Raw genomic sequence first — 13,617 nt, forward strand, 5'->3', positions numbered from 1 at the left:
ACACCTTTCAAACTCTTACACCAACCTCTGGAGTTAGGCGACATGGCTTCTCCCCTTTCTAGGTCCCATGCCAGCCATCTTGCTATTACTTGCCTTTGGGCCCTGTGTTTTTCACCTTCTTGTCAAATTTGTTTCCTCCAGGATTGATACCATCAAGCTACAGATGGTCTTACAAATGGAACCTAATGAGTTCAACTAACAACTTCTACCAAGGACTCCTGGATTGACCCACTGGCCCTTTGCCTGACCTAGAGAGTTACCCTCTGGAGGACACTATAACTACAGGACCCCTTCTTTACCCCTATCCAGCAGGAATCAGCTAGAGCAGTCATCACCCAATTCCCAACAGCAGTTGGGGTGTCCTGTTAAGAGGGGGGATTGAGAGGTGAAGCCAGCTGGACTTCCTGGGTTGAGTGGGGACTTGGAGAACTTTTCTGTCTAGCTAGAGGATTGTAAATGCACCAATCAGCCCTCTGTGTCTAGCTAAAGGATTGCAAATGCACCAATCAGCACTCTGTAAAAATGCACCAATCAGCGCTTTGTGTCTAGCTAAAGGATTGTAAATGCACTAATCAGCACTCTGTAAAAACACACCAATTGACACTCTGGGTCTAGCTATAGGATTGTACATGCACCAATCAGCCCTCTGTAAAAACGCACCAATCAGCACTCTTGTCTAGCTAAAGGATTGTAAATGTACCAATCAGCATTCTGTAAAATGGACCAATCAACACTCTGTAAAATGGACCAATCAGCAGGACGTGGGTGGGGACAAATAAGGGAATAAAAGCTGGCCACCCCAGCCAGTAGCAGCAACCCGCTCAGGTCCCCTTCCATGCTGTGGAAGCTTTGTTCTTTTGCTCTTCACAATAAATCTTGCTGCTGCTCAGTCTTTGGGTTGGCACCACCTTTAAGAACTGCAACACTCGCTGCGAAGGTCCGTGGCTTCATTCTTGAAGTCAGCAAGACCAAGAACCCACTGGAAGGAACCAACTCCAGACACAACATGAAGGAAAATAGAGCTGGTTTTGATCACATAAAAATTAAAAATTCTGCACAGTTAGAAAAATATGAACAAAGTTTAAGGCAAATGGCAGAGCAGGAGAAAGCATTTACAATATGTAGAATAACTGGCAAATATCTGTAATAGAGATAAAGAGGCTAAAATTAAAAATAATGTGGGAAATAAACAGAACCCAAAGAAAAATGAACAAGAAATCTAAACAGACAATTCTCAGAAGAATACATATAAATGAACCATAGGCACATGAAAGGAAATGCTGAACCCCACCAATAATAAAAAGGATGCAGATTATTCAATCAAGAGTTATTATATTTTGCCTGTTAGATTGGTAAAGATGAAAACGTTGGTGATACCCAGTGTTATTTGGTACAACCTTATCCTCTCCCCACATTCCAATCAGATAGCTAGCTAAATTCTTATTATCTCCTTCCATATGTTCCCTGAAAACATGATGCTATGGTGGATGGAGGGTCCCCAGACCAGGGACAGAAAGCAGGAGTTAAGGAAAAGAGTATTTGATAACAAGGACGTGGGGAGGCAGAAGTGAACCCTGACTCGGAGGAGGATGGGCAAGTGGGTCCCAGAGCTGTGGGCACTTGTTCCCTGCATCTGAAAGCATCTGGGGAGATGGTAAGGCCTTAAGAGTGATGCCTATATGTGTGTTTGATCTATGGCACAGGAGGCTCCTGGTCTCACAAAACATTGCCTGCTCCAGCAGAGCACAGAAACCATAGAATCAAAGGACTAAAAGAATCAGGCAGTCTGGGAAAATGAGACAATGAGCTCCAACAGTACTAAGACTGACTTTCCTAACTTCTTGATGGAATAGAAACCCAGAGTCAAAGTCAGATTTAAGTCAGTTTAAATAAAATAAAGAACAGCCACGTACTTACATACCTAAGTTTGTGAGTTAGGATTCATATATATATATATATATATATATATATATATATATATATATATGAATACACACACACACAGAGCTTATATATACTGTGAATACTTATTAAAGCCAAACATAGGCTGCCATGTTGAGAGTTCTTCCTGAGAGGAACTTCTTCACCACTTTCATCTTTTAGCATGTAGCAATCTGGTTATAATTCAGGGATTCAAATGTTGAAATATTAGCCAGGAACTCAATTATTCAGAGATTGTAGTTTTCAGGGTGAAGTACCAGAGAGGAGACAGCTGCACGATAGAGAGAGAGAGAGAGAGAGAGAGAGAGAGAGAGAGAACCAGAGTCAGAGAGAGAGAGCTCTGAAGATCCGCAGAGGGCTCCCTTCCACTCTGCAGTTTTAAGCACTGATCAGCACTGCATGAGGAGGAGTCTACCTGAGGCTGGGAAAAGAAACACCAGAAAGGAGCAGGCAGAATCATCCACAGATCTCACACAGTTGAAATAACTTGTGTTCCCATAAACCTGATAATACATGGGACATAGGATATACTACTCAGAAGAGTGTTGTCTTAGTAGCTGGAAAAAAATTAGCCCTAGACTGAAGGCTGCCCTGATCTCACCTAATAAAGATTAAAGGCAAGCCTCAAAAAAAAAAAAAAATATATATATATATATATATATTTCCATGTAACTTAACTGAATTCCAGAACAAAGTTCAAGAATATTTAAAAGTATACAGAGATTAAAATGGCAGATAGGAGGCAGGATTAGCTTGCAGATGGGGACAGAGCATCATGTGGAGACTCACATCATGAACTTTTGCTCCAAGAAGTACCACAGGAACATACTCAGAAAAGTTGAGAGAATCCACAGACCCTCTGAAGGAAAAGGATCACGGATGCAGGTTCCCTGAAATGCCAAAAAACTGAATCTGCTTGCCTTCTCAATGGGGAGGCTCCTGGTCGGGGGCAGTTCTCAGCTCTGCTCAGCAGCTGCCTGGAAATAGACTTGGTGCTGTTAGGAGGGTATGGTAGGAGTGAGATCAGCCTTTAGGACTGTGGGTTGCATGGGAGTGGGGTCAGGCCTATCACTACCAGCTTTCCTCAACTTCCCTGTATGACTCAGCAGAGGCAGCCATAATCCCCCTAGGAATATAACTCTATTGGACTGGGATCCACACCTCCATTCCCCACAGCAGCCACAGCAAGCCCCGCCCAAGGAGATGCTGAGCTCAGACACACCTATCCCTGCCCTGATCTGGTGGTCTTTCTCTACCTGCCCTGGTAGCTGAAGACAAAGGTCATAATCTCTTGGGTACTCTATATGGCCCTGCCCACTGCCTGAGAAACCTGAATACTTAACTAGGTGTCTCTAGGGCAAGTTTGCATCCTCCCTACAGGACCGCAGCTGATGGGCTCTTGAAAGCACCACCTCCTGGTTGAGCACACTAAACAAAAACACAACCAAGGACCCTCACAGAGTCTGCTTCACTCCCCTGCTACCTCCACGGGAGCAGGTTCTGGTATCCATGGCTTCAAGACCTGAAGAAGGATCATATCACAGGACTCTTTGCAGACACTCCCCAGTACCAACCCGGAGCCCAGTAGCTCTGCTGGGACCCAGGGCAAAGGGTGGGGGATGGCAAAGGATTAAAGACTACACATTTTGTACAGTGTACACTGCTCAGGTGATGTGTGCACCAAAAATTCAGACATCACCACTAAAAAACTCTTCAAGTAGCCAAACACTACCTGTTCCCCAAAAAACTATTGAAATTACAAAAAAAAAAAAATTTTAAGCCAGGCGCAGGGGCTCATGCTTGTAATCCCAGCACTTTGGGAGGCATAGGCAGGTGGATCACGAGGTCAAGAGTTCAATACCAACCTGGCCAAGATGGTGAAACCCTGTCTCTACTAAAAATACAAAAAAATTAGCTGGGCGTGGTGGCAGGCACCTGCAATCCCAGCTATTCAGGAGGCTGAGGCAGAGAATTGCTTGAATCCAAGAGGCAGAGGTTGCAGTAAACCGAGATCACACCACTGCACTCCAGCCTGGGTGACAGAGTGAGACTCTGTCCGTGGAATACTATCCAGCCATAAAAAAGGATGAGTTCATGTCCTTTGCAGGGACATAGATGAAGCTGAAAACCATCATTCTCAGCAAACTATCACAAGGACAGAAAACCAAACACCACATGTTCTCACTCATAGGTGGGAATTGAACAATGAGATCACTTGGACACAGGGCAGGAAACATCACACACTGGGGCTTGTCAGGCGGTGGAGGGCTGCGGGGAGGGATAGCATTAGGAGAAATACCTAATGTAAATGATGAGTTGATGGGTGCAGCACACCAACATGGCACATGTATACCTATGTATCAAACCTGCAGGTTGTACACATGTACCCTAGAATTTAAAGTATAAAAAAAAAGTTACAAAAAAATTTAAGTATACAGAAATATCTAGCACCTACAATGCAAAATTTACAATCAAAATTTACCAGGCAGACAGGCAAAAAGCATAAAAACGTAACCCAAAAAAGCATTTAAAAAAGCACAAAAATGTAACCCAAAATGAAGAGAAATATATCAGTCAATAGAAACATGCACAGAAATGATGCAGATAATATAACTAGCAGACAAGGACATTAAAGCAATTATTATAATATATTCTTCATTTATATATAATTATGTAGAATTACATATTATATATAAAATGTATATAATTATTATAATATATTCTACATTTTCTAGAAGGTAGAGGAAAGCATAAGTTAAAGTGAGGAAAATCCTTAGCTACCACATTAGGAAGTCAATAAAAATGACTAATAATAAATACATATAAATACATTATTTAGATATATGGTTGTAACCACTACAAAAATATTAAAACTGATTCTTTTTTAAGATATATCATGTCTATGTAAGATAATATTTATTATTTAAATATTATTTAAATGTCTATTATTCTTAAATAGGAATTTATTCCTTAATGTCTATTATTTCTATAGATTCCATGTAATTCCAATACAAATTTTAGCAGGCTTTTTGTAAAAATTGACAAGTCGATTCTATGCAAAGAACCTAATCAATCTTGGAGATAAATAACAAAGCTGGAGGATTTACAATATTAGATGTCAAGATTTAATTAAGACAGAGTGACACTGGCATCTGGATAGACAGATGGGCCAATGAGATAGAATAAAGAGTTCAGAAACAGACCCTCACATGTACAGTTACCTGACTTATGACAAAAGCATCACTACAATCTAGTAAGGAACAGATAGTCTTTTAAACAAACAATACTAGGTCAATTGGATATCAATATAAAAACAAATGACATGATCTCACACCACCCATAAAAATTATTAAAGATGGAAAAACAATAGTTTCTAGAAGAAAACACAGAATTATTTTATGAATTGGGAGTAGGCAAAAGTTCTTTAAGTATAACACAAAAGCATTAATCTTTAAAAAAAGACTAATAAGTTGAACTTCATCAAAAGAAAAAACTTGTATTCAACAAACAACTCTATTAAGAGACTAAAGCCACATACTACAGCAAGGTATTTTGTATGTGCAAACACACACACACATACACACACATATACACATACATACATGTCATATACATAGTCACTTATATGATACATGTATATAAATAACCAAAGCCCAAATCCAGAAGATATACATAATTCCTGCAACCCAGTTTTAAAAATGGACAAAAGACGGGAACGAACACCTAACAATAGAAAATTTACAAATGATTGGTAAAGATATGAAAAGGGGCTGAAAATCATCACTCATCAGGGCGATGTGAATTTAAACCATGCTGAGATGCTGCTACAGAATAGCTGGAATTTAAAGGGCTGACAATCCCAAGCATGAGTATTTTTGGGATTTGTGTCCCCCCAAAAAGCTACATTGAGGTCCTAACCCTCAGCACCTCAGAGTGTGACCTTATTTGAAAATACAGTCTTGATAGAGGCAATCAAGTTAAAATGAGATCATTACAGCAGGCCTTAATGAAACATGACTGGTGTTCTTATAAAAAGCGGAAATGTGGACAGAGATGGACATACACAGGGAAACCTATAATGAAGAGACACAGGGAGAACATTGAGTGAAAGCAGAGGATTTGCAGCGATGGATTCATAAGCCAAGAAAACCAAAGATTGCTGGCAAACCACTAGAAGCTTGGAGACAGGTATGGAACAGATTCTCCCCCACCAAGTCCTCAGAAAGAACCAACTTGCCTGACTCCTTGATTTTGGACTTCTAGCCTCCAGAACTGTGAGACAATAAATAACCAGTTTTAAGCCAATCAGTTTGTAGTATTTTTGTACAGGAGCTCTAAGACACTAACACAGTGGGGATCAATTGGGATTCTCATACATTGATGGTAAGTGTGTAAATTGAAGAGTGTAAATTTTCAAACCGTTTTGAAAAACTGACAGGATCTAACAAAACTACACAGGCATATTTCCTATGGCCCGGCAATTCTACAACTGAGTATATAACCAACAGAAATAAGCACTTATATCCATCAAAAAATATACACAATGTTCATAGTAGCATTATTTATGGTAGCCAAAAAATAGAAACAACTCAAATATCTATTAACAGTAGAAGGGATAAACTGTGGTATAATCATTTTAAAGAAATATTAAAAAGCAGTGGAAAAGAATGAACTACTGATACATGTAACAACATTGATAATCTTAGACATCACATGAGTTTTAGAAAAAGGCCAGATGCAAAAGAATCCATACTGTAACACTCTATGTATATGGAATTCACAAACAAAACTAATATATGGCAATAAAGGTTCAACTTTGGAGAGTATTTCCTGAGGTGAGGGGGACATAGGGAAACATTCTGGAGTGCTATAAATGTTCTCTATCTTAATCTGAGTAGTAGATATATTTATACATCTGTAAAAATTTTTCAAGATGTTAAGATTTATGTACTTTACTTATGTAAATTATATCTCAGTAAATGGCAAAAAAAAATCATTTCCCCTGGAAGTCAAATTGATGCATGAGAAGGCTAAAACCAGAGCCATCTCTGGTTGTCTTTTGTTTAAAGTCCTTTGGTTACATTTGATTTTTTATTTCTTAATACATCATGTTCATTAATTAATTAGATATGAAATAATCAAGACAAAGTAAATATGTATTATATAATTTTTAAAATCTAAATATTAAACAAATTTCCCACATTTAACCTAGAAAGGAGTACACAGAAAGTTCAGTAAAAGATCAGTAGCAGTGACAAGAGGATTCCTTGAGATTTCAATTCAGTGGGTACTTCCAGAGCCCTCTTATCTGGCCACTTCACTGACACTACTATAAACTATGTTATTCAAACATGTGCTCTCAAACATCTTGGCTTGTAGGGAATATGGATCCTACCGATTCTTTAGCTTCTTTAGGCCGAGTTCATGTTTCTCTTTTTCCCAAGCTAATTCCTTTTCCACTTGTTGAATTTTGAAAGCTGTTCTTCTGTGCATCTCAGCACGGATTTTGGAATCTACATCAAAATCCTGCAGATAAGAAGATCTGTTCATCACAATGGGTACTTTATCAACTCTGTTTCATAGATTTCAGTTTTGTCCCCAGTTTCATGTTGCATCATAACTCTTCCCCAACTATCATAAACTCTGTCCATTATAGAAGAAAAACAGCATATTTTTAACTTTACTTCCATAATATAAGGAGAAATGTTCTTCGCAATTAACAATAATGCAAATAAAGCTACACAGTTTAAGATTTTTTTTCCCACAATAAAAATAATGAATGCTATCAATATTTGGAGAGTATACAGTTTTAAAAAATACTCTCGCTGTCTCAAAGAAACTACTATTACATAAAAATTGGACACGAGGTAGATGCTTTTAGCAACTGATCATTATCTGAACATCCCCCCTGGTGTGACCCCACCCAGGAAAGACAGCAGTATCTGGTGTCTTCTTGACATCACCAAGTTTTTGTTGAATCTCCTTCACAAAGGAGACCTTTCTCCCAGAAGAGGTCTCATGTTTCTTACCTTCATCCCTGGAAAAATATCAGAGCCAATATTTGTGCTGAATTGTGAGTAGTAATTATTCTTTCCAGAGGTGTTTGTGTTTCATTTAAGTAATGATGTGTACAAAGTGCTTAGCACAGCACTTGCCTCAGTTGTTTTTTATCTTAAATGTTATTACCCACGCTCTGGAAGTTTCAACATTTATCTTAGAAAAATAGCATAAAGGTCTTTTAACTATGTTGACTTGGTTTTTTTAACCAACGTGATTAAATCATGATTTCACCAAAGCATTTTTTATATGAAATTGGCAAAATGCTTCTAGAACTACAGGACTGGGTAACCCATGAGTATATTAAGAATTATGGGTTTTTAATTGATTAGATGGTTAACTAACTCCATTTAGGAAGGGGTACAAAATGAAAAAAAGGTAACCACTAGCAGGTACATGGGGCTTTGCAATAAGTCACAAAAAAAAGGTAGAATACAAAATTGTCTTAGACAATTTTGTGATTGTCCCCATAGCTACAACTATATTAAATCATTTTTTTAAAGTTTTGTAGATCAACCAGGTACTGTCTTTTCAACAGATCTGATAAATTATAGAAATAGAACCACAGATAATCAAATTATACATGTATCTACCCATTGTATTTTGGCTAAGTACAATAAGAGTTGATAACCAGATTCAAACCTATACTTATTTCTTACCTTGCTACCAAAAAAAAAAGTGTGGTAGGTAAATCCAATAGTAAACTTTGTATTACGTAAAAAGGTTCATCTGCTTCCAAACCACGCAGTGTGTCAAGTTCTAGAGTAGTTTATTTGCTGCAAACATACTGACTGGCCAGATAAAAAGAAGCTTAAAGATGATTTTGGCCTTTCACTCTTAGACATGGGCATATTATTATCAAGTGAGATACACCAGATACTTTATTATTGGAGAAACATGTAGATTGTTATCACATCCTATGGCTCAAAGAAAGATGATTATGAATACTATATATCTGAGTATTTGAGAATGAGTGGCACCTATTGGGGTCTGACAGTATTGGATCTCATGGGACAACTTCATTGCATGAATAGCGAAGAAATTCTGACATTTATTAAGTCTTGCCAACATAAGTTTGGTGGAATAAGTGCTAATTATCAGACATGATCCTCATCTTTTATACACTCTTAGTGCTGTCCAGATTCTTACTCTGTATGATAGCATTAATGTTATCGATGTAAAAAAGTTGTGGAATATGTTCCAAGTCTATAGAAAGAAGATGGTTCTCTTGCTGGAGACTTTTGGGGTCAACCTGAGCAGCTGCTCTAACTGGAGCTAATGGTCTGCTGGAAGTTCCAACATGCACTGTGGTAGTTTTATCAGCATACAGAAGCACTGGACCAGAGGGGGCCAGACTGAAAGATAAGGGATGAACACAGTGCAGGGCAGAGAGACCAGCTGTTTCATGGGATGGGAAAAATCTACTTTTATAAAGTAGGGGGAAATTGATACAAGATTCTCTTTTTGTGTGGTGGAAACTGGCTCTCCTGGGGAAGCTTGATGCTATTAATGTAAAAAAGGCAGTTGAATTTGTTTTATCTGTGTATGAATTTTGATGGTGGATTTGGTTGCAGACCAGGTTCTGAATCCCATGCTGGGTACATTTATTGTTGCACAGGATTCCTGATTATTACCAAGTCAGTCACATCAAGTAAACTCTGATTTACTTGGTTAGTGGTTTTGTGGATGAGTTACCCTCCGGTGGATGTAATGGAAGGCCAGGGAAGTTACCAGGTGTATGCTATTCATGGTGGGTGTTGGCTGTCCTGAAGATCACTGGAAGGCTTCATGGGATTGAGGGAGATAAACCACGTATGTAATTTCATCTGCTAGTCCTACTTTTGGCATGCCTGAGGAAGTGCTTCAGAGAGTGAATATTCAGCCTGAGCTAGTGAGGTAGATTAATTGAGGCAAAAGTTGCATAGCACAGCATAATTTTGCCATCTTAACATGTCTGTACTTAAAATGCTTATGGAATTATAAAAAATGACTACTGTTATTATTTTGTGTATTGTGTTAAAGTAATTTTATAATTTATAAGAAATTATATAATTATACACATTGTAGAATAAAGACCTGTTTTTTTTGTTTTGTTTTTGTTTTTTTTTTGTTTGAGACAGAGTCTCACTCTGTCCCCCAGGCTGGAGTGCAGTGGCGCAATCTCGACTCACTGCACACTCCGCCTCCCGGGTTTCACGCCATTCTCCTGCCTCAGTCTCCTGAGTAGCTGGGACTACAGGCGCCCACCACCACACCCAGCTAAGTTTTTTTGTATTTTTAGTAGAGACGGTGTTTCACTGTGTTAGCCAGAATGGTCTTGATCTCCTGATCGTGATATACCTGCCTCGACCTCCCAAAGTGCAGGGATTACAGGCATGAGCCACCGCACCCGGCCTAAAGACCTGTATTTTATTTTCTGCTTTATATTTTGAAGACCTGCTATTCTAACCACAGTTTTTTTTGTTTTGTTTTGTTCTGTTTTGTTTTTTTCTTTAACCAGAAAACAAACACCAACTTTATTAATATAATAGCAACAGAAAGGGTTTCTAATTTCTCAGAAGGAAAATAACATGAAACCAGCCAAGTGTTATAAGATTAAATGCCTACGTTTCTTGTTCTGATAGCTTCCCACCACACACCGAAGGTTCCTCGAGGATAACTGCCACCAGAGCTGCTGCAAGAACACGTTTCACGTTTTTCACTGGGCATGGCTTCACAGTCAACTCCTCAAGCAGAAGACTAAAATATTATTTCTTTTTAGAAGATCTTGGTTGAGGGAGAACATATCAATATGGAGAACAGGGCTTTGCTTCTCAAATTCAAGAAAAACCATTAGCTAATCTATCAATTTTTCTCTGATATAGTGTACCGGAGTGCTCTGTGAAGAATCCTTTTCCATTCCTTCTATGTGTCTGGGTGAAGGGAGAGGAGCGGGTGGCAAGGTGACAGTACACTAGAAGGCACTCCTGGTGATGCTCTGGGCTGCACTCCCTTTCTGCTGCTAGTAGTAGGCATCTTTTCTGGCAGCTGCAGCAGCTTGATGTGGAGGGGAGGAAGGGGCCACCCACCAATCACCTCTTCTTGAAGGCATATTTTTTGCATTCATAGAAAAGGTCTGTCTTAGAGTTATTCAAACTGACAATCTTTGGACAGCCATCCCTATCCTTCTCCTGGATGGTGCACTTCCTTACAATAACAGGCATCAGAAACCCCAGGGCCTCCACAGATCACACAGCACCCCTGGTAAGATCCATAGTTACACTCATCACATATGCACACCAGAGTGCAGGAACGCACATAGGAATCACAAATCACACACTTGCCATCACATTTTTCACACAGTCTTCCGATAGCAACACCAGTCTGCTTGCAGCAAAAGATCAAATCGGGATGACGTTTAGCCACAGTTCCCAATGAAGCCAGCCACCAGACGCTTCAGGCCAATTTTTGATTATACTTCAGTGTATCTGTTATTCATGTCTCTATAACAGAAAACTTAAAAGAACTCTTGGGTTCTACTTTATTTCTTCCCCATGTATTCCTTTCATGTGTTCTATAACAACAGTTGATGTAAAACAATTTGTGTCAACAAGAATCTTAACTGATTAAAATAGATAAACCCCACATACAAATTAAAAGATGTCCAAAATAAACGGCTATTGAAATTTTGAAAGAAACAAAGAAAAAAGAAAAATGATTTTAAGCGTTTCTACTTGTTGGGAAAATAGTCATCTCTATCCAGAAAGAGCATATGTTAAAATAAAAATCAAGTTTATATTAGGCTTACTGTTCGTTTAAACTGCATATGCGTTGGTAATTCTTCATTCATTTCTAATAGTTTACAAAATTCAGTCCTCAAAGCTTTGATTTGCTCTCTCTTCCGTGCCTTTATTTCTTCCACTTCTTTCATTAACTTGTCATGTTCTCTTTTTCTCCTAGCATTCTCGATACTGAAAACAGAAATTTAAAACAATAACAGGTTGTGATACAGAAACAGCAGAGAAAATTATTCAATAATTTGAAAATTCATTAAACTTTGTCAACTTCTGCACTGTTGATTTGTTTTGCAAAATCTCAGTCCTAGGCAGTATTTATCAAAAATTCCCATACCTGTAGGCTTTGGGATCTTCAATGTCTTCTGGAATTGGCTCTGTTTCAATTCCAAACTATAAGAAGGGAAGTAAAAGGTTAGCCCTGTAAAATTGCATAGCATTTTCCTTAAAATATCTAGGAAGAAGTAAATTAACAATTCAAATTGGTTCAGGTTTTTTTCCTGCCAATTTTTAATAACTGTAGGTCTGAAAAACAGTTTCACAAAAATCTAAGGAAAAAATTGCAGTTTACTAAACTTATTCATTTCTGCTTTATTTGAAGGAGTACATAGGAAAAGTCTTAACCTAATCATATGTTTACAAAATGTTAATATCCCCGTAATTTCCCCTCAAAATGTAAATTACTAATGTTCATATGCTATTGACACAGAATTCACAAAAGTCTAGACCATTTATTTCAAAATGCTGTTTTTTGGTATATCCCTTTATCACATGAATCATTTGTCTAAATACCTCAGTGTGTCCTAGAAATATTTCAATATATATATTTTTAAATTTTAAGTAAGCATTTTATATCACCTTCTCAAAGGAAGACATAAAGTGGAAAATGCAAAGAACAATATAATCCCCCTCCTTGAAAGATAGGAAATCAGAAATACAAATCTCCCTTCAGAAAGGAAATTAGTTTAAATTTGGGGGAACTAAGAACTAAATCACTTAAAAGTACTCTGTTTATTCAGGTACTGTGCTGTAAAATGTCTTAGTCTGTGATATTAAAGAAGGAGAATTATAACCCAGTGAACAAAATAGTCTTAGCTTGCTAACTAGTCAGTTCATAACTAAAACTAAACTTTATTCTACAGTCTCTTTCCTAGAAGATAGGTCTCTGTTTTGTTGTTATTTGTTGTAAGTAAATAAAGATTCTCTTTTGATAAAGTTGTTTTATTAATCTTTATATGTATGAAATGATGTAAATCTACATATTTTTACAGAAGTCAAGGTTTATGACTTTAATAAAAGCAAAGTCATAAAACATGATCAATATAGGAGACAGTAATGGCTAATAAATTGTACTATTAATCACTTAGGACAAAAATTTATTGAATTTTATTTATTTTTTATTCTTTTATTGGCCAGAGCTAAGTACCTTGATTTTCTAATATCAGTGTTACTTCCAGGATTTGATGCTGACACTGGGGCAATTGTCTCCTGGCCACAGTTGCTGCCAATAAAGTTGAGTTAAACAAAGTTCCAAAAGTATGCCAATCAGTTCTAAAATATATGCCAATGGGTCTCAATCCTAGCTGCACATTAGAATCACATGAAGGATACTGTACACAATACTGACGCCTGGGCCTCACCTTCAGAGATTCTAATTTAATTGTTCTTGGGTGGGCTATGGCATCTGTACTTCTAGGGCTCCCCAGCTGATTTAAAGTACAGTAAGGTAAGAACCTCAGACCAGTGCTGAGCTTAGTTGTTTTCTGTTTTGTTTTTTGTTTTGTTTTGTTTTTTTAAAATTCTGTCTAATTTTTCTTTCTTAAAAGCAATGTCTGCTTCAGTGATT

The 13,617-nt window shown here is 37.8% G+C and overlaps 1 protein-coding gene and 2 pseudogenes across 1 annotated transcript in view; 1 reads left to right on the forward strand and 2 right to left on the reverse strand.

Annotated features, from left to right (window-relative positions):
- Positions 1-13,617, reverse strand: part of CFAP44 (cilia and flagella associated protein 44) — a 148,934-nt gene that overhangs the window by 61,695 nt on the left and 73,622 nt on the right. The window contains exons 20-22 of the mRNA XM_025375368.1: positions 12,109-12,164; positions 11,786-11,948; positions 7,337-7,467 (exon numbers count right to left, since the gene is read on the reverse strand). Of these exons, the coding sequence (XP_025231153.1) occupies positions 7,337-7,467; positions 11,786-11,948; positions 12,109-12,164 (350 nt within the window). The remainder of the gene's footprint in view (positions 1-7,336; positions 7,468-11,785; positions 11,949-12,108; positions 12,165-13,617) is intronic.
- LOC112618336 lies at positions 8,366-9,898 on the forward strand (annotated as a pseudogene).
- LOC112618338 lies at positions 11,070-11,546 on the reverse strand (annotated as a pseudogene).

Source organism: Theropithecus gelada, chromosome 2 (assembly GCF_003255815.1).
Source record: "Theropithecus gelada isolate Dixy chromosome 2, Tgel_1.0, whole genome shotgun sequence".
Classification (NCBI taxonomy): Eukaryota; Metazoa; Chordata; class Mammalia; order Primates; family Cercopithecidae; genus Theropithecus; species Theropithecus gelada.